The sequence below is a fragment of the Denticeps clupeoides genome, chromosome 18 (genome assembly GCF_900700375.1).
Source record: "Denticeps clupeoides chromosome 18, fDenClu1.1, whole genome shotgun sequence".
Classification (NCBI taxonomy): Eukaryota; Metazoa; Chordata; class Actinopteri; order Clupeiformes; family Denticipitidae; genus Denticeps; species Denticeps clupeoides.
The window spans coordinates 8,937,394-8,962,557 of record NC_041724.1 but is presented as its reverse complement, the minus strand read 5'-3'; the positions used below and the strand labels follow the sequence as shown (position 1 = coordinate 8,962,557).

At 43.5% G+C, this 25,164-nt stretch overlaps 2 protein-coding genes across 2 annotated transcripts; one reads left to right on the top strand and one right to left on the bottom strand.

Annotated features, from left to right (window-relative positions):
• Positions 1–745: 745 nt before the first annotated feature.
• dusp1 (dual specificity phosphatase 1) lies at positions 746–3,710 on the bottom strand. The gene is made up of 4 exons (XM_028960226.1): positions 3,101–3,710; positions 2,870–3,015; positions 2,563–2,782; positions 746–1,857 (listed from the first exon to the last, which is right to left on the bottom strand). Exons 1-4 carry the CDS (start codon positions 3,507–3,509, stop codon positions 1,502–1,504), a joined length of 1,131 nt encoding a protein of 376 aa, XP_028816059.1. The 5' UTR covers positions 3,510–3,710; the 3' UTR covers positions 746–1,501.
• A 2,887-nt stretch (positions 3,711–6,597) lies between these two features.
• Positions 6,598–24,108, top strand: ergic1 (endoplasmic reticulum-golgi intermediate compartment 1). The gene is made up of 10 exons (XM_028960677.1): positions 6,598–6,751; positions 12,880–12,941; positions 15,202–15,274; positions 15,666–15,760; positions 17,924–18,048; positions 18,695–18,799; positions 18,910–18,970; positions 19,108–19,208; positions 20,452–20,574; positions 23,090–24,108. Exons 1-10 carry the CDS (start codon positions 6,732–6,734, stop codon positions 23,195–23,197), a joined length of 873 nt encoding a protein of 290 aa, XP_028816510.1. The 5' UTR covers positions 6,598–6,731; the 3' UTR covers positions 23,198–24,108.
• The last annotated feature ends 1,056 nt before the right edge of the window (positions 24,109–25,164 follow it).

Genomic DNA, 25,164 nt, shown 5'->3' with positions numbered 1-25,164 from the left:
ATGTAGTCATAAGGGGAAGTTTTCCCACCGACACGACTTCCTGTCAGCGGCAAACATTGTGTTTGGTGAATGTTGTCGATGACGTAATTTCCGAGAATGCCAACTTTTCATTAAAAGCCTTCATATATATTATTAGGGGACCACTGAAACCTATAGAAAAAATAAAAAACCTTTAATGACTCGGAGAGGAAATGCAAAGAGGAGATGGACAAAGTCTCCACTGAGATATCTGACCACTATTATTGCAAAGTTTTTGACACCAAGCACTAAAGGATATCTTGCAAAGGAATCAAATACTAAATATTTTTGGAACTTTTTATAGTCATCGTTCTCTCAATGTTTAAATAAACCTACCATTGAAATTATAGACCGGTCATTTCTTTTTTTTTTAGTGGGCAAATAAAATCAGAAGCTAAAATATATTTTTCCCCCCAGACTGTTCCTAAACTAAGATGCTGACAAAAAACACCTTCCAAAATAAATAAATAAATAAATAATAAAAAATGATTCCCTGATTGGATGACATGGTTCGAGGTAAGTGGGAGGAGTCCAATGCAAGCAGGGACCCTCCAGCAATGTACAGGACTTAGGATCTTACAATCAACAGATAAAACAGCACAGACCCAGACGTCTAGCGGAGTCCACGGCGATTTGGTAGCCTAGTTGACTTTATAAGCACCTACCATATTTCAGATATTGATATTTTGAATCTAGACCAGATAAAAACTACAGAGACTCAATAAAGGAACTTTAAAAAGGTTTAATTCCGTAGTACAAAATGGCATATTACAAATAGGTATAAAATATAGAATCCAAATATAATAAGTTAAATAAATAGCACATGTAGAATCAAAACTCGGCAAAACAAATAAAAGCCCTCATTAGTAGTGCTTTTTCGAGTGCGCTCCAAGAGGAACAGTACTGAGGTATTTGTGTTTTATAAAAAAAAAAAAAAAAAAAAAAAAATCAATACTGTTTCTCAACAATATTGAGGGAGGCTTGATTTCGGAAAGGCAACCATTGGCTCAGATGGGTGACCATCAACTTCAGTTTCTCAAATGCCAGACCAATTATTCTAAATCATACGATCAGTCAGAGGGGTTGAGCAGGTTGACGCACTCTGGTCTCTGCATGGTCCTCGGAATAAATTACACACACATACACGCTCCTGAGTTAAAAACAGACATGACAGTGACCTCTATAGAACAAATGTAAAGCGAATCTGATTATCAAGAAGTCCATGTCACTACAAAGTAAAACGAAGAAAGCATTTATATAAAATACTGTTAAGGCAACACCGGCAGACTGACAGCTCTACTGTTCAGCCCAGTTAGACCAGTGACCTGCAACCCAGTTACAGATTCTGTATTAAAGTCCTTGTGTGAATGGGGTCACACTAATTGGGCAAACCCTTGAGTTCAGGGTTCAAAGTAAAGTCTTTCACGTCGATGCTCAACCACGCAAGAGAGCTCCTGACGAACCAGGAGCTGTGACGGGGGAGTCAGCAGCTGGGCGACGTGGTGATGGGACTGTGCAGGAAGGAGAGCGGGCTGGACGCCGGGCGGACGGGAATGGACACGGGGAAGTTGAAGACGGTGGCGCTCTTGCCGATGGCAGGGCTGGCGGCCTCCGAAGAGCAGGTGGAGGAGGCCAGGACTTGGGACTCGAACTGCAGCAGCTGGCCCATGAAGCTGAAGTTGGGCGAGATGATGCTGCGGCGCTGCTTGACGAACTCGAACGCCTCATCCAGCTTCACTCGGTTGGTGCGCATCAGGTACGCCAGGCAGATGGTGGCCGAGCGGGAAATGCCAGCTTGGCAGTGAACAAAGACACGGCCGCCATTATTCCTTACAGAGTCTGTTCGGGGGAAAAAAATAAAAATAAATAAAATTATTATAGAGCATAAACACTTATCTACAGACCTGACAAGGACTAGCAGGGCGGGTTCTTATACAGCAAAATAATCCTCTGCGGAATAACCCTTTCCAAGAAGCCGGAAGGCCGCTCTGGTCCAACTGGAAATGGCAGCGCCCCTCCCCCACGTCTGCCACCTTCCGTTGTAAACACAAACGGTGCATTGCTAATGAGGAGGAAGAGGCGTGCGTTGGGGTGCGAGTGAAGGGGGCAACCCCCTTCTCCAAAAAAAGGGCGATAAAAACTAACAATAGGTGGTCTGGCCGCAGTCCTGCTGGGACCATTGATCTGAGAGGAAGGCCGGCGGCGCGTCAGGGGGAAAAACAGCCTTTTGTCCCCGGCAGCACAAAGGGGGGTAGGTGGGGGGGCCATTTTAAAAATGCAGGATCAGGCTTTGGCCTGATGCACACACAACAAAAAAGGGGGCGTGGCCAATTTAACCATTAAAACAGGATGATGTAAGAGACACAGCCTGGCCACTCCAGCTGGTCGATTTGGAGGGAAACTTCCAAATTCAAATTCTAGCCGGAGGAGGAGGGGGGGGGGGGGGGGGGGGGGGGGGGGGGGAGCGCTTTGGCTCCAGTGCAACCACCGCTGTTGTTCAGTGCATTTCCAAATACTACATTTAATTTCTCGCGTGACGCTTACCAATAAATTCTATGGCTTCGTTGAACCACGAGCTGATGTCGGCTTTGTGGTTGTCCTCAACAGGTATGCTCTTGTACTGAAAGTGGTCCTCGAAGTGGTTGGGACAGTTGGCGGAGACATTGATCAGGGCCGTGATCCCCAGCATGTCCAGCATGTCCTTCCTGGAGGCGTGGTAAGCACTCCCGAGGTAGAGGAAAGGCAGGATCTCGACCGGGCCGCCCTGGAGAGGAGAAGAGGACAACAAAATAAATAAATAAAAAGGTCCCCCGGTCCCCGCGGCCGTCCTCGTCGCTGCTCCGGCCCTCACCTGGTCGTACAGGGGCGTGCTGCAGGAGCCGCAGTCCGCCTCCGCGCCCGGCTGGAGGGTCGCGCTCAGCGGCAGCGACAGGCCCTGCGGAGCCGCCGGCTTCGTGCACATGTCCGGGAACTCGGAGGAGAAGCCATCGAAGCCGCCTAACAACAACAACAAAAAAAGTTAGCGCTGTCGCGAACACGGTCCCCGCCATTACGGTAACGACCCGGAGGTCACGGCAGTTACCTTTGAGGAAGAAGACGGTGGCGCCGCAGGGGCTGCGACGCAGGGCGGCGAGCGCCAGCATCAGGGTCGCGTCCTTCTTGACGTGGCCGAGCTCGGCGCTGCGCTCGTCCAGCAGCACCACCGACTGGTACTCGCCGGACATCAGGCGGCCGCGCGTCTCCTCGTTGGGCACGATGTGCTCCAGGCCGAGCCCCCCGCGGGCGCGGCGCCGCACGATGGTGCTGAAGCGCACGTTGCTGGAGCCCGGGATGTGCGAGCTGTTGAAGGAGAAGAAGGAGCGGCAGTCCAGCACCAGGCAGTCCGGGTCGTGGCCGTCCAGGAGCAGCCGCAGGGTGGCACAGTCGACGCTCGGGACTTCCATAACGACCATATTAGTGAGGCGCGAGAAAAGCGACGGCTCCAAATACATTAACCGGGTATTTCTTTGTCCCCTCGCGCCCTGTCCGGTTCCTTTGTTCTTCTTGACTGAAAGAAACGTCTTTTCGAAAAGTTGACGAAGTAAATCGGACCTCGGTGTACAATAAAAATAAATAAATAAAATCCACTTCTTCTCAGCGCGAGTTCGTCTGACGAAACCTCGCCAATTCGGCAAACTTCTCCGGCTCGCTGGAGCACAGAGCCGCGCCGCGCCGCTTTTATAGGGGTGCCTGCGTCACGCCTGGCCCCGCCCCCTCCCGTCCCGAGCGCCGCTCGGCCACCCTGCACGTACGCCCACGTCATGCGCGTCCCGGCCAAACAGGCCAAACCCAGTCGAGAAAAGTCCGGACGTGGCCAAGGGAGGGTTTTTGATTAAACGCTGTAACGACAACAGCTCATAATAACAAGATCAACAGTAAGAATAATAACTAAATACATGATCTGTTCATTATTTAATATGAATATGTTATCGAGTTTTAAAGGTCAACCATTTCTGAGGTTTATGAAATCAAGCAGAAAGTTAAAAGATAATACAAAATATTAATAAGTAAGTAAACTGTATTTTTGCTGGGCCACACAGTGTGTTATATGGTGGATAAGAAATATCACTGTGCGCCTCTAACTTGAAAAGAACAAAAGAGTGATGCTGGAAGTCATGGTTTGAATTAATGGGGACATATTGTGCTACGTATTCTACTTTATTTTCTTGTTCATTAAAGTCCCATTCAAACAGAATAAAAATTGTGTTGCTGTTTTGATTAACACAGCTCTGCCTAATTTCGCAAAATGCAGAAAAAAAAGTCAGGCCGCTCATAAAAGTTTATACTTTTGTTTTCACCGAACAGCAGTACATAGTGTCTGACTCCCTTGGAGCAAAGGCTGACCATAAAAGTTAATCACTCTATAGAAAACTGAGTCTGGTAGATTTCCACGAGCAGAAAAAAAAACTGCCCTAAATGACCCTCGAGATCAATACACCCATCTATTTGTACGTCTATCTATGACAGTTGATTATTATTCTTATGATTTTAAATAGTTTACAATAATTCAAGAATGATGTGATTTGCAGCACTTGATGCAAATACGCCGTGTTGTCATGGCCCCATGGGTCGTGCTGTTTACACCCTTGTTATGTGGGAGGATATGGTGTCAGTCAAACCCCAAAACCACCCCGACACGTTTTGTTTTATTTCTTTGCTGTGCTTCGCGCCGTCACACCCAGTGTTGACGTCCTGCCAGGTCAAGATCCATTTCTGATAAGGTTTCTTTCCTTTTTTTTTTTTGCGAAGTCAGAATGATAAAAGATGTTTTTATGCTCAGCATCTGTCATCCAGTGATATGATGGTGAATGTCGTATATGTAAAACTATATTCTGTGGTTTTTCCGGAAGGATGTGAGTGTTTGGTTTTTACCAGGTCGCCCTGCCTAAATGAACCATTTCACTGCTGTGATGTCAGGGTTGGGTTTAGCATGCTTGTTTCAGGGAGGTTCTGCTTCTGCTGTCACTTGGCAAGAACAGAAAGAAAAACAGAGGTTGTGGTGCGGGATAAGGAGTAGCGAAAAATACCAAGCGTGAGTAAGCGCTGTAAACTTGGATCGGGGCCTTACTGTAACACCATCAACACAGAAATGCCACCATCCCCATAGAAGAGGGCTGATGACTTGTGTGTGTGTGTGTTTGTGTGTGAGGAGGGGGGTGAAGGAGTTTTGTAAGAATTGCCTGTACTCAGCTCATTCGGTACACTCTGTCCACTTCCTGTATCTTACCATAACAAACAGGTTATCAGGGCGTCAGGGGAGTTACAACCCAAACCCAAAGCCACGATTTATATTTATATAGAATAAATATTTTTTTCACTAAATAACATATGTTTTTTTTTTTATTTAACCAGACCATGGGGACTAGTCATCACACCACATGACACTGTTCATAACCAGTTTCACCGCACCGAGATAAGGGTCGTGATGAACGTGCAAACATTTACTTTTCATTCGACTGACAGAAACATTGTCATTTGGTACACGTGGGAGTACATTTTGCCATTTTGTTGTTCCTGTGCCTCCTTTGAGGGCTCGCTCCATTTTACTGGACGGGGAGGGGAGGGCGTGTGACCGGCATGTATATGAAGCGAGGCATGTAACGCGGTGAGTCATGGTGTGTACGGGAAGCGCAGCAAAGTCTCTTTTGGTGGCAACCGGTTTTTATAGATGCAGCTTTTCAGGAAGTGAAAGAAGGGTAACCCGCGTGCTCTGCACTGGTTGCTGCAATACCAAGCCATTTACTGTTATTTCATCTGCCGGCCTAGCAGCCGTGAGTCCTGGGAAAACACACTGGCTCATACACACACACACACACACACACACACACACACACACACACACGTTTTCCCAGTGTAGCGAATGTGTGATTACATCTTGTTGTGATTTCTGTTTCTCTGTCATGAGCGTCAGGGGCCTTTTTACCATCGTTTCTAGTGGTTAACGTTGACTAATATTTCAGAATTATGTACAGATTTGAATTTGTATCTAACACCAAAGGGGGTGGTACAAGCGTAGCGGGTAACACACTCGCCTTGGAACCAGAGGTCCCATGGTCAAACCCCACTTACTACCATTGTGTCCCCGAAAAAGACACTGAACCCTGAGTGTCTCCAGGGGGTGACTGTCCCTGTAACCACCGACTTTAGCTCGCTCTGGATGAGGGCGTCTGATAAATGCCGAAAATGTATAAAAATGCATCAACAAAACAAAGTGACACGGGTCTAATTTATAATAACACAAACGTTCGAGTGTAATGTACAAACATTTAATGGCATTCAGTAATAACAGAAACACATTTAGTTCATTAACAGAACGAGAAAGGGGGCTCACTGAGCAAAATTAATCTAGTTTTAAACTGAGGCCAAATCAGGAAAAAAAGTTCTGCAATATTGTCTTGTGTGTGTGTGTGTGTATGTGTTTTAGAATTAAAGTATCGTCGCAATGAGAAGTAAAAAGAAAGCAATAATCAATGGACGTTCTACCGGAAGTAGAATCACAGTCCCCCCGTACTCCGTCAACCAATCAGGTTTTGCAAAGCGTACTAAGCCTACGTCATCCCCGGTGCGCGCAGCCGGTAGTTTGGAATTGTCCACCTCTGTCCTGTCCTGAATCGCTGAAATATTTCCTTTTTTTCCCCATTTTGTTGCTATTATTTTTTTAACGCGAAAGCGCCATGCCTTTCGACTTGAGGAGGTGAGTAGGAACCTCCCTCCCCCCGTTCGTCGCGCCCGCTCCTCCATTTGTTGCATGAATGAGCCGCGTCGGACTGTTACCAGCAGGCGACTCGTCGAGCTAAAACTGCCCGAAACTTCAGCGTCCGTCCTACTTCCCACCACCACGTCGGACATCTGCATCTTTACCTCCTAACTCCTTACACACACGTGGTTAGGTTCATTTAAACTTTGGTTAGAAACGAAATGCATTTTTTTTGGCTGCATGCAATCACAGTCTTTTTAAAAATGTAATGTGGTCATTTAAGCTGCTTGTGTTTCACCTTTTGCCTGTGGGCTAGATCTCACTTTGGCGTGGGTGTGTGTGACACGTTACGCCCTGGTAAGTAAACGAAGGAGCAGGATCTGGTACAGGGATGACTGCTTGCGCTGGACGCACACCTGGGCCACCGGTTTTGTCACAGCTGCATGACATTTGCATGCAGGAGCTGAATAACGTACACCACACCAACTGTTCCGTTGCTGTATGTGGTGCGTTCGTCTGTTGCCTGCTTTGCATCTTGGTGCACAAGAGGAGGGGAAAGTTCACAACCGTCTGGTCAACGAACAGACCGGTTATGATGCGTTATGAGCCCTTATTTGGGCTGGGATTATTGGGTCAGTTTACCTTTGGGTCTGTATGAATAGCTGCAGAGGCATTTTCCTACATGCGTAATTCTATAAAAAATCTACAGTGCAGGGCATTCACAGCGCGTCACCTTTTCCTCATTTTGTTATGTTCCACCTCATTCCAAAATTGATCAAATTCATTTTTCCTCAGAAGTTTACAACCAACAGCCATTAATGACAACATGAAAAAAGTTTACTAGAGGTTTTGGCAAATTTATTAAAAAAACGAGAAAGCAAATGTACATAAGTATTCACAGCCTTTGCATCCTGTGGCCCCTGATCATCCTTGAGATGTTTCTGCAGCTTAATTGGAATCCACCTGTGGAATAAAGAGCTGATCGGACATAATTTAGAAAGACGCACATTTGTCTATGTAAAGTCCCACAGGAAACCAGGCACTGCTCATCACCAGGCCAATACCATCCTTACAGTGAAGCATGGTGGAGGCAGCATCATGCTGTGGGGATGTTTTTCAGCTGCAGGAACCGGGTAGACTAGTCAGGATAGAGGGACAAATGCAGCAATGAAAAACTCAGGCTGGGGCGACGGTTCATCTTTCAGCAGGACAATGACCCTAAGCAAAGAGCCAAGATATCAAAGGAGTAGCTTCAGGACAACATATTAGATGCTTCCCATCTAACCTGATGGAGCTTGAGAGGTGCTGCAAAGAGCCAATGAGCCAAACTGTCCAAGGATATATGTGCCAAGCTTGTAGCATCATATTCAAAAAGACTTGAGGCTGTAATTGCCACCAAAGGTGCAACAACAAAATATTGAGGTGGTAGTGGTAGTATAGGTAGTATAGGGTGGTAGTAGCGTAGTGGGTAACACACTCGCCTATGAACCAGAAGACCCAGGTTCGAATCCCACTTACTACCATTGTGTCCCTGAGCAAGACACTTAACCCTAAATTGCTCCAGGGAGACTGTCCCTGTAACTACTGATTGTAAGTCGCTCTGGATAAGGGCGTCTGATAAATGCTGTAAATGTAAATGTATTGAGCAAAGGCTGCTAATACTTATATACATATGATTTCTCTGTTTTTTTTTTTTTTAATAAATTTGCCTCAAGGGAACTTTTTTTTCACCATCTTGTCATTATGGGGGTGTTGTGTGAATTTTTATCCATTTTGAAATAAGGCTGTAACATAACAAAAATATGTGAAGTGGAAAAGTGATGTGATGTGATGTGCTGTGAATACTCTGGATGACCAGATGTACTAGCTTCTCGTCAAATTTCAGGAATGAGTTCATTTTTGTCATCATAACACCTATTGACCACCATGCTTTGTGAATGCTTTTGGACACAAATACCAGTCTTGCTGCAATTAACGTCTGCTGGGATGTTTGGAGGAAGTGGCTCACTTACAGTAATAGTGCCGGTTCGTCGGCTTACCCAAACTCATCAGGCTGCGCCGCTCTCGCTGCTGCCAGAATGCGCGAAAAGAGCAAAAAGAACACGGCGTCACCAGGACCGGTAGTAGAGCAATGACGCAGCCCTCCACATCATCGGCGCTTGCTTCATTTCCAAAGGTCACGATCCCAGCGCAAAAGGCCAAGGAACCGACTGTGCACAGAACCTGAGCAGACCTGGTTACGTTGTAGCAATTCCCTGCTGAGTTGCGGTGGCGGTGTTGAGTCGACACAAACTACACAATTATTGGAATGTCTACTGTTTGTAGCACAATAGGAGTGAAAAGAAGGTTTTCGTGGGGAAAAAAGTAGCACACAGACGCACCTTGACCAGTTTTTTTTTTTTTTTTATTGTAAACACTTGAACGGGTATATTAGTTAGTGCTGTAATTCTTGATGACCAGACTTCGTACATTTACATTTACGGCGTTTATTAGGCATTAACGTCCTTATCTAGAGCAACTTACAATCAGTAGTTACAGGGTTAGCCCCCCCCCCAGAGACACTCAGGGTTAAGTGCCTTGCTCAGGGACACAATGGTAAGTGGGGTTTGAACCGGAGAATCGGTCCTCTGGTTCATAGTCAAGCGTGGCACCCACCAGGCTTCTACAACTCCCTGTCAGGTGACGGTTCGAAGGGGACCGTAGCAGAGGTTACTATTGGAATATCTGCTGATGGCGGCACAAATGAGTTTTATTATGAGGATGCAAACTGGCGGTAAACAGAGGAGGAGGGAGGAGACAGGATCTTGTTCTCAGTGTTGCCAGATTGGGCAGTTTTGCATTGAGATGCGGAAATTTGGCTTGTGTAGAACAGCTAGTGAGGAACCCTAATCTCACTATAGTGTATTAAGTGGTCGTCGCAGCCTTGTTCTGATTTGGAATTGTAATTGGTTAATTAACTAAGTGCGTGGGAATCTGACTTTGAGCATTTTCAAGAACAAAAGTGTGAGAGTGATATTTTGTTTAATACTTCTTAAATTTGTATTGAATGGTGCAGAAGTACTTTTCCGAGAGGTTATGTTATCATTCCACCGTATACTGTTTTAAACAGGACAATGTATTTTGCTTGAATCAGTAGTTTAATCGCTTAATGTTTACTGCGGTCAGAAGGCATTTAATCATAAATGCGATTGGTCACTTATCGCTTATTTAGCTTTAGAAAATGACTTCCTCCTGACTGCTGTGATGCTAGAACACGCCGATCCGGTTACCGGACCGGAGGAGGGGGAGTCGAGAAGCCCGAAAAAATCCGCTCCTTGTCGCCAACACCCCAGCACCCCTCTCAGCATTGCGTCAGCTTTGACGACTGAACTGGCAGGGCCGGGTGGAAGAAGTTTGTACAGATGTGGATGTTTGGGGAGGAGGAAGGGGCCGCCGTAGAGGGCCGGGCGTAAATCCGGCCTGTAAAGAGAGCAGCGGAGAAAGGGATTCATGCCGAAAAAGGGAAGAAGCAGCAACAGCAGCCCAGACGAGCCCGTCAGCCAGAATAGTTTCATTGTTTAGTAGCGGGAGTTTTTTTTTTTTTTTTCTAAAGCGCCAAAAAAGGCAATACAGGACACATCTGGCAAAACAGCTGGTTTGGATCCTCCAGAAACCCTATTTTTCTTTCTGATATCATCTATTTTCAGTCAAAATGGCCTAAAGGGCAACCAAGTCTGCCTTAATCATACTCCACTGTAGGGTCAAGTTAGAAAAGTTAGGAACTTTGGAATGTTATTGTGGTCTTCCCTTCAGGTAAAAATTGCGAAAGAAAGTGATGGGTACCCATCACTATCTTAAGGCTTTGGAATTTGAACAACACTGGATGTATATATTATATGTCTTGAAGATGCAAAGCATGTGAGTCCGTGATGTAACTTAAAACAAAAAAATTCCTTTGAATTAGTTTGTGCTTTGTCAAAGGTCCCCTTTCATGAAAATGTCACTTTGTGAGATTATTTAACATTAATACGAGTTCCCCTAGCCTGTCTATGGTCCTGCATGGCTAGAAATAGTGATATGTACAGTACAGGCCAAACGTTGGGACACCTTCTCATTCAATGTGTTTTCTTTATTTTCATGACTATTTACGTTGGTAGATTCTCACTGAAGGAATCAAAACTATGAATGAACACATTCATATGTAACAAAAGAAGGTGAAATAACTGAAAACATGTTTACTGCTTTGCACACTCTTGGCATTCTCTCGCTTGAAGAGGTCGTCACCTGAAATGGTTTTCCAACAGTCTTGAAGGTTCCCAGAGGTGTTTAGCACTTGTTGGGGTCCAGCTCACCTCAAACCATCTGGATTGGGTTCAGGTCCGGTGACTGTGGAGGTCAGGTCTCCACTTTTTGTTACGTACATAACCCCACATGTGTTCATTCATAGTTTTGATGCCTTCAGTGAGAATCTACCAACGTAAATGGTCATGAAAATAAAGAAAACGCATTGAATGAGAAGGTGTGTCCAAACTTTTTGGCTGTATAACGAGGGCTATGGTCATTCTGCTTTGCTGTTCAGAGAGCGGCAGCTCAGGCGGCCGGATCTGGAATTTGTCACTCCTTGAAAGGTTACCTACCATTTCTCATGCTTTTAACACCGAAATGGCACGCCCTGATTAAATCACATTTTGTGACTGGCTAAAAGCTTCTGTAATTCTGCACCATGGCGGAAAAAGATACAGTATTAGGGGACTACTATGACCTACATAAAAGCCAAGAGAAAAGAAAAATCATAATCATAATAGTGGACCTTTTAAAAGTGTTGTCAGGTACACGTCAGAGCCTCTCTGCTGCAGATGTAGCCAAGTTATTATTCCCATCAGTTGGAATGTTGGTATTTCTTAATCACACAGTGAGAAGTCAGCTCTGTCCTGGCATTTGGATTGGCTATGCGTTTAATGCATTAAATATCAGATTGGATGAATGTTTAGATAAATGATTCTCAACAAGATTAAAAATGTTTTTATTGTCACATCATAAATTTATAAATGTGAACTGGGTGGTATAATGAATTGGAAGTGATTATTTTTGTCATTGTGATACACAGCAAGCACAGCGCACATCGATGGATCGAAACATGTCCTCTGCATTTAACCAATCACCCTTAGTGTGAATTCTGCAATGGATGTAATTGATGAGGGTCTGGCCTGCATGGACAGCATTTTTATTCCTCTCTTTTACAATATTTGTTGAATATTTCCCTGACAAATGTTCAGAAAAAAGTACATGCAATAAATAATGGGATGTCAGACTACGAAGGATGCATCAGATGTCCACTTCAACTCTGTCTGTCAATTTCACAACCTGCCCTGTGATTTTAATATAAAGAGATAAAGTGAAGTGATTGTCATTGTGATACACAGCAGCGCATGGTGCACACAGTGAAATGTGTCTTCTGCATTTAACCCATCACCCTGAGTGAGCAGTGGGCAGCCATGACAGGTACCCGGGGAGCAGTGTGTGGGGACGGTGATTTGCTACCTCAGTGCACCTTGACTGATCGAGATTCGAACCGGCAACCTTCTGATTACGGGGCCACTTCCTTAACCGCTAGGCCACCACTGCCCCATATGTACCCTTTTACCCTATATAACACCTGTCAGCCAATCAGCTTTCAGCACTGAAAGTAACTTCTGTCTAGGTTTCCTTATGAACCTAGAGCAACAAAAAAAGTTGATGTTTTCCTGATGCAGTGCTTAGATAAGGCAGCTTTTATTGTTCACTTTTCCACATTCAGCTTCCTTGAGTGATCGGACTCTTTGGCCCTATTGACTTCCATTCCAGAGGGTATAATAAATACACCCATAGCTCACTGGGAAGAAGCTTTGCAGGTATCTTTACTTTTTTTTTTTTTTTAAAAAAAACCACTCCCCCAAGACTTGGAATGCTGCAAAAAAGCGCGTTGCCTTTACCGCATCCTGGCCGACAGTCATGGCCTGGCGCCACGACTAACATTCCTCAGGGCCCTTGTAATGCTTTTCCCTCTCTGGGAACAGTCTGTGCCTTCACACGTAACCTTCACACCGCAATGCAGCGCCTTGTTTACTTTTTCTTTTCCTTCCCTTCCTCCTTTCTCTTCCTCTTAGGTTGGATATCTACAGGAAGGTGCCCAAGGACCTTACCCAGCCCACATACACAGGAGCCTTCAGTGAGTACGCAACTGGGCAGCAGCTTCCTAAATTCTTTTCTGCTCCACGGTACCATTGTTTGCCAAATGCCCTTTATGACTGTTGACTTTGTATTTGCGTCCACGCCGTCTCACCAACCGAGTGACACGGTGACGACTTGTCATGTTGCACTTCCCTTGAGCAAGTGACAGAGAAGAAGCCTTGTTGCTCAGTGTTGAGAAAGGGCCGATTCTCGTTGACCAACGTCGTTCTCACGGCGTTCCCAGTGTGATGTCACTCCGGAGTCATTCCTCAGGGCTCCTCTCCTGATGTGGTTTTTACCAGGATTGTGTTGAGTCATGGAATTGCACACACCCAGATTAAGTTGAAATATTTTTACACGAGTGAGGGCCGAAAAACAGGGGATCATGTTCTTATGACTGTCTTCCCGTTAGAAGAACTCAGGTAAATGATCTGAGTTGGGAGTAGTGCTGGCATATTTATGTATAAATGTTCTATATCAGTTGTGAGATCCCCTTTACGCTATATGAACAGTTTACATGTAAAGCTAATGGTGGGCTGTGGACCCCTAAATTGATAAAAGTTTTGTATATTGACTGTCTTCAGTTCTTATATATATTACACGTCAGAAGTTTGGGACCACCATAGGGTTAAATATATACTGTATATACACACACACAAACATAAATAACTAAATCATCCCCTTCTCTTTCAGAATCTTAGTAAAATAAATACTTTACAAAGTATAAAATGCAATTTATTGGATGTGAAAGTTTCATCAAATGCCCAGCCCACACAACAGCTTCATTTCCAGCAATTTCTGGAAATAATATGCGTCTCAAACCAGCTTTTCAAATATGCAAAGTCAATGTCATTTCAAAAGACACACCTTGTTCTAAAACATTTCAGAATTTGAGCTTTTATGTAATTATCCAAATCTCCTGTACTATATATAGATTTAAAGTCATCCACCATGAATTGAAACTATGTTCTGATAGCCAGTAACTGTAGAAAGTTACTTGACTCAATTGACTCAATTCACCAACCTTTCCTGCTCATGAAGATTCCTTCTTTACAAAATCAGACGGATCCGCCGTTATCTATCAACACAGGCCACCCAGATACTTGTTCAGCAATCTCAGGACTGGATTACTGTAACTTCTCTTCTAGAAGATCTACCTCTGAACACAATCCGGCCTCTACAAACTAATACAGAAGGCCGCAGCATGACTGGTTTTCAACCTTCCCAAACTCTCACACACCACCCAACTGCATTTACATTTACATGTACAGCATTTATCACACCCAGAGCAACTTACAATCAGTAGTTACGGGGACAGCCCCCCATGTACATAATACATAAATGTAAATGTAAATGATAGTAATGACCATCAGAGCATCAGGACAGATCTCCAATGCATAATACACAAGAAAGAAACAAATTATATATACATGATATGTAAAATAATGCTTTTTCCTCCCCCTTCACCCACATGTGGTCGTACACAGGTGGTAGTAGCCTAGTGGGTAACACACTCACCTTTGAAACAGAAGTCACAGGTTCAAATCCCACTTACTACCGTTGTGTCCCCGAGCAAGACACTTAACCCTAAGTTGCTCCAGGGGGGGACTGTCCCTGTAACTACTGAGCATCTGATAAATGCTGTAATGTGATTGGATGTGCGAGGACTGTTACCGACTGCCCCTGTGGCATAAGGCCCTCCATGCACCATCCTTAAATTGGAAAGGAAGGGTTAAATTATACGGCCTCTAATCAAACCGCAATTGGTAACCAACGCGTCATAACAACACTCCCTTGATGTTTGTGTTGTAGCTAAACATTAGCCTGTGTAAACTGGAACAAACCACAGGCTGCCGGATGACGTGTCGCCGCGTCATGTGACCAGAAGCCGTCACTATGTAAACGCGTGCAGCGTCACTGACTCACTCGAGGCTCACCACAGTTACCTTGGTGACAATCCAGCCCAAGCTGGTCACATACCTGCTGTGGCTTTGGGTTCTTGTTTATACTTCTTGTACAGGTTAAAAAAAAAAAAAAAAAAGCATATATAAATATAAAATTACAGTACTGTGCAATAAGATAAGAATGATCAAAAAGCAGTGATCTGAATCAAATCCATATTTGCTTCGCCTGTTCTTTGTGTTCAGTTGTGAGAACAACAGATCTTCAACATTGTACCTTTCTTTGAGCTTTGAGCTTGAACAGCGCGACTTGAAATGCCAAAGAAGAGTAAACTCCGACCTCTTCTCTCCCCACAGTCTCCATCTGCTGCTGTGTCTTCATGCTCTTCCTGTTCCTGTCCGAACTGACGGGATTCATTGCCACAGAAATGTACGTCCATCTCCTGGTCCTCACCAGACCCCGGTGGCCCACTGTGGCCCGAGAATTAAAAGTTCTGTGCACCACCCAGGAGGGAAGATTCCATGACTTTAGTTGCACCTCTTAATGGTTGATGTGTCTGTTGTGCTCTTCTAACTATGGTGACAGATTATTGGCCAAAATGCTCTGGACCGAGGAAGGAAATGTACTGAATTGCGGAATGTTTTTTTTTTTTTTGGCTTCCATCAGTCATAAGTGCTGAAGTTCTGCATTTCCCATTTTCACTGATGTGTGTGTGTGTGTGTGTGTTTTTTTTTTTTTTTTTTTTTTTTTTTTTATAACGTATAGATAGAACCTTATCTGTCGAGTTTCTCCCGATAACATGTCTGTCTTGTGTTTACAGAGTAAATGAACTGTATGTGGATGACCCAGATAAGGACAGTGGTGGGAAGATTGATGTGAGTTTAAACATCAGTTTGCCAAACTTGCACTGTGATTGTGAGTATTTACATAAATATACATCTCTTGTTACCCCTTTTGTCACTTTATGTTGCAATATTCTTTCCAGCTTGTGCTCTGTTGCTATGCCCTGTCAGACTAATGTTCATTGCAGACCTGGCCGAATGTTTTCTACGAAAGACCGCCACTGAATGTTACGTTTGTGTCACGTCCGAAACACGTGGGCATATGCCTACGATTTCTGTCTGCTGGCTCGTTCGAAAACCCACCAAGAATCTTTTGGTTTCAAGATTAGAAGAGCTCGCCATGAGAAGCCACACGTTCTAGATGACCCAGTTTGAAATGGTTTCACAAATGAAGAAAAAAAAACAAAAAAAACTTTGACGTTGTTTTAAATTCTCATCTTGAAACAGCTCGATGTTTCTGCTGTTGGAAAAGAGCGTGCGACGTCAGAGGATGGCAAAGTAGGCAAACATGTGCACTGCCCCCTCATGACGCATGCTGAAAAAATGCCCATCTTAGCGATGACTGCTCAGCACGCCCAGGATGAGCAAAGCAGGAAAATGAGACACTTTATTTCCCCCTCATTATATGTTATTAGAAACGAACCGGAAAAAGAACGCTCCCTTTAGGAACGGGAGGGGATCCATGTTTAGCTCCGCTAGGGTCATGTGTTGAAAAACGGGCCTTTGTAAACCCAAGTGACCCCTAAGGCCTGATGGCTGCTCTTTTGTGATGTTCACATGATGGAGGGAGAAGATGAGTTAGCTCACCTACGTCACTCGTTCTAAAGTTCATGACAGCGGCCGTGTGTCCGCCGAGTAAAGGGAAACGTGGGCGCAGCGAGGCCGGCTTGCTGCCCGGTGCGCAACACTTCCTTATTGAGCTCGACGTGAACTAGATAACGCAAGAGTACAGTGACACTCCTGATAGGCCTGGTCATTGACCCTAAAAGTCTGAGATCATAGTGACAGGACAGTCTTGCCTAGAATTTAAACAAGGCCCAGTAATACCAGCACCTCAACAGCAAATTGGTTACCGTTACCGTCACCTTTAGTTTACTTTTGATTATGAGAAATATTGAATTAGTTCACATTTTAAGTGTATATTTGTAGTAATTATTGTATTTGTTCATCATATATAGTCATTCTGTTAACTATTAACTGATCTTTATATTGCCATTAATCTATATATATATATATATTTGGTTTTAATGTTGCTAGAACAGTGCTTTCCTTCTAACAAATTTAAGAGTAAAGATGTTTCTAGGCCTCCTTCTTTTCATTTTTCCACCCATAAATCAGAAATAACCTGATAGACCCCATGGCCCACGCACGTCAGCGGTTTAAATTTTATTTGATCTATTTTTATACGAGATTCTCCGTATCCGTTCCTTTCTTGCGCTGTTTACATCTGACCTGATCCGGTGGAATCGCTGGCAGGCAGCGGAAAATGAAACCTGCCCTTTGGGAGTTTAAAAGGAGCTCCGCTCCCTTTTGAAAAAGAGCATGGACGTCGTTATTTCTGGCGGGTGGAAGTTGTCATCGAGCGGCCAAGTGTCAGTCTGTCGCTGAAGCCTCTGGAAAGAGTTTTAAATAGAGACCCCTGGCGCGGCCAGGACCATGTGCCGCAAACACATTACTTGGCCGGAGTCGGGCTTTGTATTCTATTATGAAATGTGTACAGCCGACATACAGAACCGTCTGTAATTATTGGCATATTAAATGCAGGGGTGTGAATAATTCCGCCACTGTACACTCGCGCCCCAATACCATTAATTAAGCACTTGATTGCAATCCTGTCTTTTATTGCTTGTTTGCAAATGTGATTTCTTTGAATGTGTAGTATATTAACCGAATGCATGTGAGTGATATGAATGTTTTTGTAACCTTTGTGTGAGTCGAGTCATCACATAGGAGCGGCTCTCCTGGGTCACTTGTGTAACACTGATCTGTGACCCACAGGACGAGGAGCCCAGTGTCGGCTCCTCACAATCACGCATTGTCTGGCCGGCCTTGGCTCAGTGGGCTCTGGCCCTGTTCTCTGGATGTTTGTTCTGGCCCCGTCCTGCCACGTGTACTTCAGCAGACCAACCTTTTCTCAAGCTGCTGGGAAATAATCTGAACGAGTGGCTTCTTTCTCTCTCTCTCTCTCTCTCTCTTTTTTTTTTTTTTTTTTTCCCCCCTCATGAACCCTGTTTAGTGGTCGGACTGGACATACAGGATGAGATGGGCCGACATGAGGTGGGCCACATAGACAACTCCATGAAGATAGCGCTGAATAATGGCCAGGGCTGCCGCTTTGAGGGCGAGTTCAGCATCAATAAAGTAAGGCTTGGCTCTGGGGCAGAGATACACAAGCAGCCAGATTGTGCAATACCATTATATCATAACAGCCCTAAAGCAGATGGAAATGTCATGACATAATGTGAACCTGACATTAAAGTAGGAGGTTTTACATTCAAGGAAATTTCCTGTTTTAAAAAAGTTCAGTATTGGCCATAGTGTGTGTGTGTGTGTGTGTATGTGTATGTGTATGTGTGTGTAATATGTATAATATACATTACAGGCCAAAAGTTTGGACACAAATTTTCTCATTCAGTGTGTTTTCTTTATTTTCATGACTATTTTCATTGGTAAATTCTCACTGAAGGCATCAAAACTATGAATGAACACATGTGGAGTTATGTACTTTTCATAGTTTTGATGCCTTCAGTGAGAATCTACCAATGAAAATAGTCATGAAAATAAAGAAAACACACTGAATGAGAAAATTTGTGTCCAAACTTTTGGCCCGTACTGTATATTTCCCTCAGAATACGTATACAAAATACCGATAAACAGTGCCAAACACAATGGCACTTATGCCTTTATGCTTGTTACCTCTTGATATGAACCTTCTGTTATGACGTCTGTACAAACTGTACAGTACAGTGCCTCGGCCAAAACACCAAGCATGTTTCATTTCTCCCAGGTGCCTGGAAACTTCCATGTGTCAACACACAGTGCAACAGCCCAGCCGCAGAACCCTGACATGACCCACCTCATACACAAACTGGCCTTCGGCGAAAAGCTTCAGGTTCTCTCGAGTTCCTCTTGAACCATTCCAGTGTCACCCACACCGGCAAACGTCTGCTTCGCTTGAAGTGAAACCGCTGTGTCCGTCTAAAAGGTCTTTCACTTTCGCAGGTGCACACGGTCCAGGGGGCCTTTAACGCCTTGGGCGGGGCCAACAGGCTTGAGTCAAACGGTATGTCTTTCTGTGTGTTTCTATACATCGGAGCCTTTGGTTTGCTTGGATGTGACCTTCGCTTTACCGCAGAGTGACGCGGAGACACCTAGTGGCGCATTTTCTGAAGAACTAAAATATTTCAATATTTCCTACAGCGCTAGCCTCCCATGACTACATACTGAAAATTGTCCCAACGGTTTATGAAGACTTGGCTGGAAGGCAGAAGTTCTCGTATCAGTACACAGTTGCAAATAAGGTAGGACTGTGTATTTATTTGTTTGTTTGCGATCACAGCTGAATTTCACTGGAGCTTTGTGGCGCTGTTGAGCTCCTGCCTTCCAATGTGTGTGTTACTACGGAAACGTCCCCCACCGGTCTTCTCACTCAGAACCACCCACTCGGGACTTTGTGGAATTGCACGTTACATGTTGAGGGTAGAGCCAACCTGTCTGTGGAAGGCAGGAGCTCAACAACCTCCCAACATGGCATCCTCACAACTGACTTCACAACATAACGATCCGACTCTTATCACCGGAGTATTTTGCCGTACAAGGAATCAACAAAAGAATGGCTTCACTGGAAGAAAATAAAAAGCCCAGACATATAAAATCTTTATATAATAAATATGTATATGTGTATATATAAAATATAAAGAATTGAATACTATAGGTTATAGGTCAGCAAAAGTTTTGAAATGACATATTGTGAGAATCCCTGCATTAACATGGCTTTGCATGGCTTTATTTATTTAAAATATATCCACCGTAAATATTCTGAATCCAACTACAGCCTCTGCGCCTTTTGTCAGTCCTTCTCTTACTCCAGCATTAATCAGCTTCTAATTACTGTGCTAAATCTTCTCTGTAATAAAAAGTATCCACGTGTGTCACTGCCAATTCTCTTTCTGCTTTTTCTCTATCAAAAGAGTCGAAGGTCTTTAATCTTCTCCACCTTTCCGCTGGGATGACTCTCCTCGTCTGGTTCCCATTCCCTCTTATCACTTCCACCAACACTGACTTCATGTCAGACACACATGAACTCATCCTTGTCCCCAGCCAGAGACCTGTCACATCACAAGCCGTCTACACTTCCCTGGTGCCATCTCAGAGCTTCACCAGTCAGTCTCAGCACTTTCCTGGATGTCTGATCTTCCTGGGCCTGTCAGATTCTTTTGACTGTGGAATTCGCTGAACTCTGCTGGCACCATCAGAAAGACAAGCCTTGGCTTCCATGGCTTTGGTACTTGGCCCAGTGTGATGAATACATGTAAATTCATTACAGCTCTATTTTCATGCCTTTTGAATAAATATCCAGCTGACTTCAACTGTAGACTTTTTTTTTCATCCAAGAGAAGGAAACCCCCCCTTATCATTTATTAACTGTTGTAATCCTGTACCTACAAGGGTCAAATGGATATAAGAACATAATCTAAACCTTGATATACATTCTTCAGATGTGGCCATCACTCATGCATTGTTCTTCTCCTCCATGTTCCTTAGGAATATGTGGCCTACAGCCACACGGGCAGGATCATCCCGGCCATCTGGTTCCGCTACGACCTCAGTCCCATCACAGTCAAGTACACCGAGAGGCGACAGCCACTCTACCGCTTCATCACCAGTGTGAGTGTCCTGCTTTTCTGAACCTCGTCGTATATTCCCTCAGATGTTTAAGGTTGGCCTAGTGGGTAAGGACCCGTAATCGGAAGGTTGCTGCTTCGAATCCCGAAACGGCGAGGTGCCACTGAGCATATTTCTAGCTCAAATTCGAGCTAATTTCTTTGCCTTGAGGCTTCGTTTAATTAGTCACCAAAGTCCATCTATTATCACATCACTCCCGCTTTATAGACCACTACGCAGCAGCAGGTTTTACATGGACTGTTTTAACTGAAGCACGTTTCAAAGTTTCAAGGCGGCGCAATTTATTTTACGCTCTACAAGGAATCTTATTTTTTTTTTTGTCACGATCGATAAAATGGCAGAAAACAGTCTCTTTTGTGTGTGTCTTTACGTTTTTTTTAAACGGAGACACGTGGCTACCAGATATGCCAAGTCAGCTGGAAGTTCCTGGAATCTACCACATATTGATGTTTATTATTGTGCAATTCTTTGGAAAATTTAACCAAAATGCTAAAAAAAAAAAAAAAAAACTGCAATATTTGCACTTTTACTTGCTCTAATGTTTAGGATTGGTACTCAGATAATATATAATGTCATTTAATTATTTTTTTAATTAAGGTTTTACAGACATTTGAAATATGGTTACCTGTCGCGATGTAAAATCTCTACGAATTTCAACTAATTTAAAGCGAATTTTAATCATAACAAGCATCATGACAAGTTTTCAAACTGCTTGTATGGCTTTTGTCATAACTTTATATTAAACTACCCAGTCGCAAGGCACAAAACTAAGGACAAATTAACCTATGTTTGTGAAGTTATATTTATTTTTATATTTTCATATATTTTTATTTTCATGTACATCATAAATGTTTCACAGAAAGGTTGATTTAAATGGACTTAGTTTGGAGACAATAAGCCACAGGTTTTAACATTTGATCTAATGAAAGTTTTGAGTTTTAATAAATTTGATTTCTTGAGAAGAATAACAGCAAATTTAAGAGGCCTTCCATATTGCATAACACTATTGATATAGTTGTTTAAATACACAAAAGTATGATTTTATCAGAGTACTCAGTGAAAAAACTGACAGTACTCGAATACAAAAATATTCAATAGTTAAAAATAATAGTTAAAACCAGAGGACACATTTTGATGTGTGCACCGAGTGCTGCACTGTGTTTTACAATTACCATAACTTTCACTTAATTCCATAACACACCATACTTCTTCATTCTGAAGGATTATCGTTTAAAGATACTGTCAGTGCATTCAAGGGTGGCAGAAGACCCAGGTTCAAATCCCACTTAATACCATTGTGTCCCCAAGCAAGACACTTAACCCTGAGTGTCTCCAGGGGGGGCTGTCCCTGTCACTACTGGTTGTAAGTCGCTCTGGATAAGAGCGTCTGATAAATGCCAGATACATGATAGTTTCAGCCCACAGTGCAAAAATACAAAATACACACCCAAAACTGCCTGAACTGTCTGATAACTATTTAACTGCTGGAACTAGAGTACAGGCCAAAAGTTTGGACACCTTCTCATTCAATGTGTTTTCTTTATTTTCATGACCATTTACGTTGGTAGATTCTCACTGAAGGCATCAAAACTATGAATGAACACATGTTGAGTTATGTACTTAACAAAAAGTGGAGACCTGGTCTCCACAGTCACCGGACCTGAACCCAGTCGAGATGGTTTGGGGTGATCTGGACTGCAGAGTGAAGGCAAAGGGGCCAACAAGTGCTAAACACCTCTGGGAACTCCGTCAAGACTGTTGGAAAACCATTTCAGGTGACGACCTCTTGAAGCTCATCGAGAGAATGCCAAGAGTGTTCAAAGAAGTAATCAGAGCAAAGAAACTAGAATATAAAACATGTTTTCAGTTATTTCACCTTTTTTTGTACATAAGTACATAACTCCACATGTGTTCATTCATAGTTTTGATGCCTTCAGTGAGAATCTACCAATGAAAATGGTCATGAAAACACATTGAATTAGAAGGTTATGTCCAAACTTTTGGCCTGTACTGTATGTTAATATGCCTAAAGGAAAAATGGGTTCCTCTTTTTGACGAGGATTTTTTTTTTTTTTCTGAAGAAACATTCACAATCGGTCAACCTTGCATGTGAGGTCTCCTCTTCCTCCATTTTGTTCCTCCCTCTTCTTTGCTCCTAGCACAATTTGTTCACAGAACATGTATATAGATGGTCAGCACGTTTAATCAGGAATTTGCCATGGTGCTATGTCTACAAAATTCATTTCATTTAGTTTACGTTCCCCGACAACCACTTTCTGTATTTGTTATTCTGGAAAAAGAAGAAAACTTCTCCAAGGAAACTTTTCTTTGATAAAAATGCATGGAATGTAAACTTGTGCCGCTCCGTGTTGTTTTGGAGCAACGGACGGGCCGTGCTCACCGAATGTTCGTGACCTCCCTGCCAAAGCCCAGCATGAGCTGTTCCCATCTCTTTGCCAGATGATGTTCACATTTCTTCTTCTTCCTGTGCTCGCAGATTTGCGCCATCATCGGGGGCACCTTCACGGTCGCTGGCATCATCGACTCCTGCATATTCACCGCCTCGGAAGCCTGGAAGAAGATCCAGCTGGGCAAGCTTTCATGATGGGCCATCGAGCTGCCTTCACTGCTTAGGTATATCATTCAGACTCTGCCCACCCTACTGCCACGCCCCTCGACAGAGGACCATACAGTCTGGTGCCCCCCCAGTTGATGATCCATTTACTTTCAAGAGCAGTCTACAGTCTTTTTAATATGGCTTTTGTACAGAAACCAGAGAATCTCGTCTCCTTTGCTACCAGACCAGTTTTCTCCCTGTTTTGGGTTGTGGGGTGTCTTCAGACTTATTCTGTTACATCAGAATATGGTATCCAGTCCAGGTTCAGCATCAGATTGGTCAGGACATTTTTCTTCCCCTTTTTGGATCAGCTACTCATTGATTAGGAAATTCAGTTAGTTCATATACAGACAAGTAGACACAAATGCATAACTACACAAAAACAACCTACAATTTAGACTCAGTATATTAACACCAATGCAAGAAAACGAAGAATCCAGAAAGTCCAGCTATTTGCCAGCCAAAGTGTTGATATGATTTTAGAGTTATGTTGTTACTTTTTCTGTGTGCATCTTTGTGGGGTTTTTTTTATGTGCTTAACGGCCACGAAGGTGCAAGGTTTTTCTTTTTCCCATGGATGGAACAGATTATTGCGGCGTTAGTCAACGCTACACCCAGATCAGAGCTGAGATCCGTTTACAGTCAAGCCTGCAAATGTTAAAAAATAAAAAGGGTTTCTGTACTTTCAGTTTTACTCAGTCGGTGACTCAGCTCTGTTCCCTTAAACACGGAAACCTCTCATAACTACAGGCAGCATAATAATACATGTTACTGCTAATTAAAGGCTGCAGAGGTGCACTCATTATGGGACAAAACATACTGTTGCTCTATAATTTGGTTGGTCTGTATTATGTATGGTCTGATTAAAAAAATGACGTAGGACAAAGCGTCTGGCCCTGTCTCCGTTTCATAGTGTTTTGATTCCCCGTGTGAAAATAGATTCAATTTTAACATACAGACCCAATTTCTAACATACATTCACCAGGCTTTTTTGACTCAGCTTTAAGTATATTTAATATACTTGGTAATATTGGTAATTATAAAAGTTTTATACACTGAAAGATAGATGCAGCAACTTAATCTTTTGACCCAGCGTATTACAGCAAATACCCATGGAGGAGACACTGTGAGTTTGTGGAGTGAATTTTACGCACATAACACAGATAGTCAGCCATAAACAGAAAAGTAAATTGGATTTGTGTATATACATAACATACTGTATCATTTTTTTCATTCACCACTGTTTAGCTGATCTGCCAGTTTTAATGATATTAACAAATTTGCTAATTATTTGCTAATTTGCTATGGGGGCAGTGGTGGCCTAGCGGTTAAGGAAGCGGCCCCATAACCAGAAGGTTGCCAGTTCGAATCCCGATCCGCCAAGGTGCCACTGAGCAAAGCACCATCCCCACACACTGCTAAATACAGAGGACAAATTTCACTGTGTGCTGTGCTGCTGTGTATCACATGTGACAATCACTTCACTTTCATTAACGTAACAAAAAGCCCCCATATCAAACACTGATCAAGTATTAAATTGCCTAAACTGTTTATAGCAGCAAACGGTTTATAACAACATCCTATTGTTCTCCATATGTAGATTTGGATCACCTGAATCCACAAGACATTTGAAATGAACGGCATAAGCGGTTTTGCTGTGTTTCGTATCTGCGTTCCCTTGACTCCATACTTCCCTATGCCTTCTGTAGGGCGCTCTGGATAAGGGCGTCTGCCAAATTTCATAAATATAAATGACACTGTTTACCGGTCATCTGGATTGCTGCAGAAATTGAGCAGAGAAAACGCTACATGCAGCGTTTATTTGACTGCATCTTTTTACAGCATTTATCAGACGCCCTTATCCAGAGCGACTTACAATCAGTAGTTACAGGGACAGTCTCCCTGGAGCAACTTAGGGTTAAGTGTCTTGCTCAGGGACACAATGGTAGTAAGTG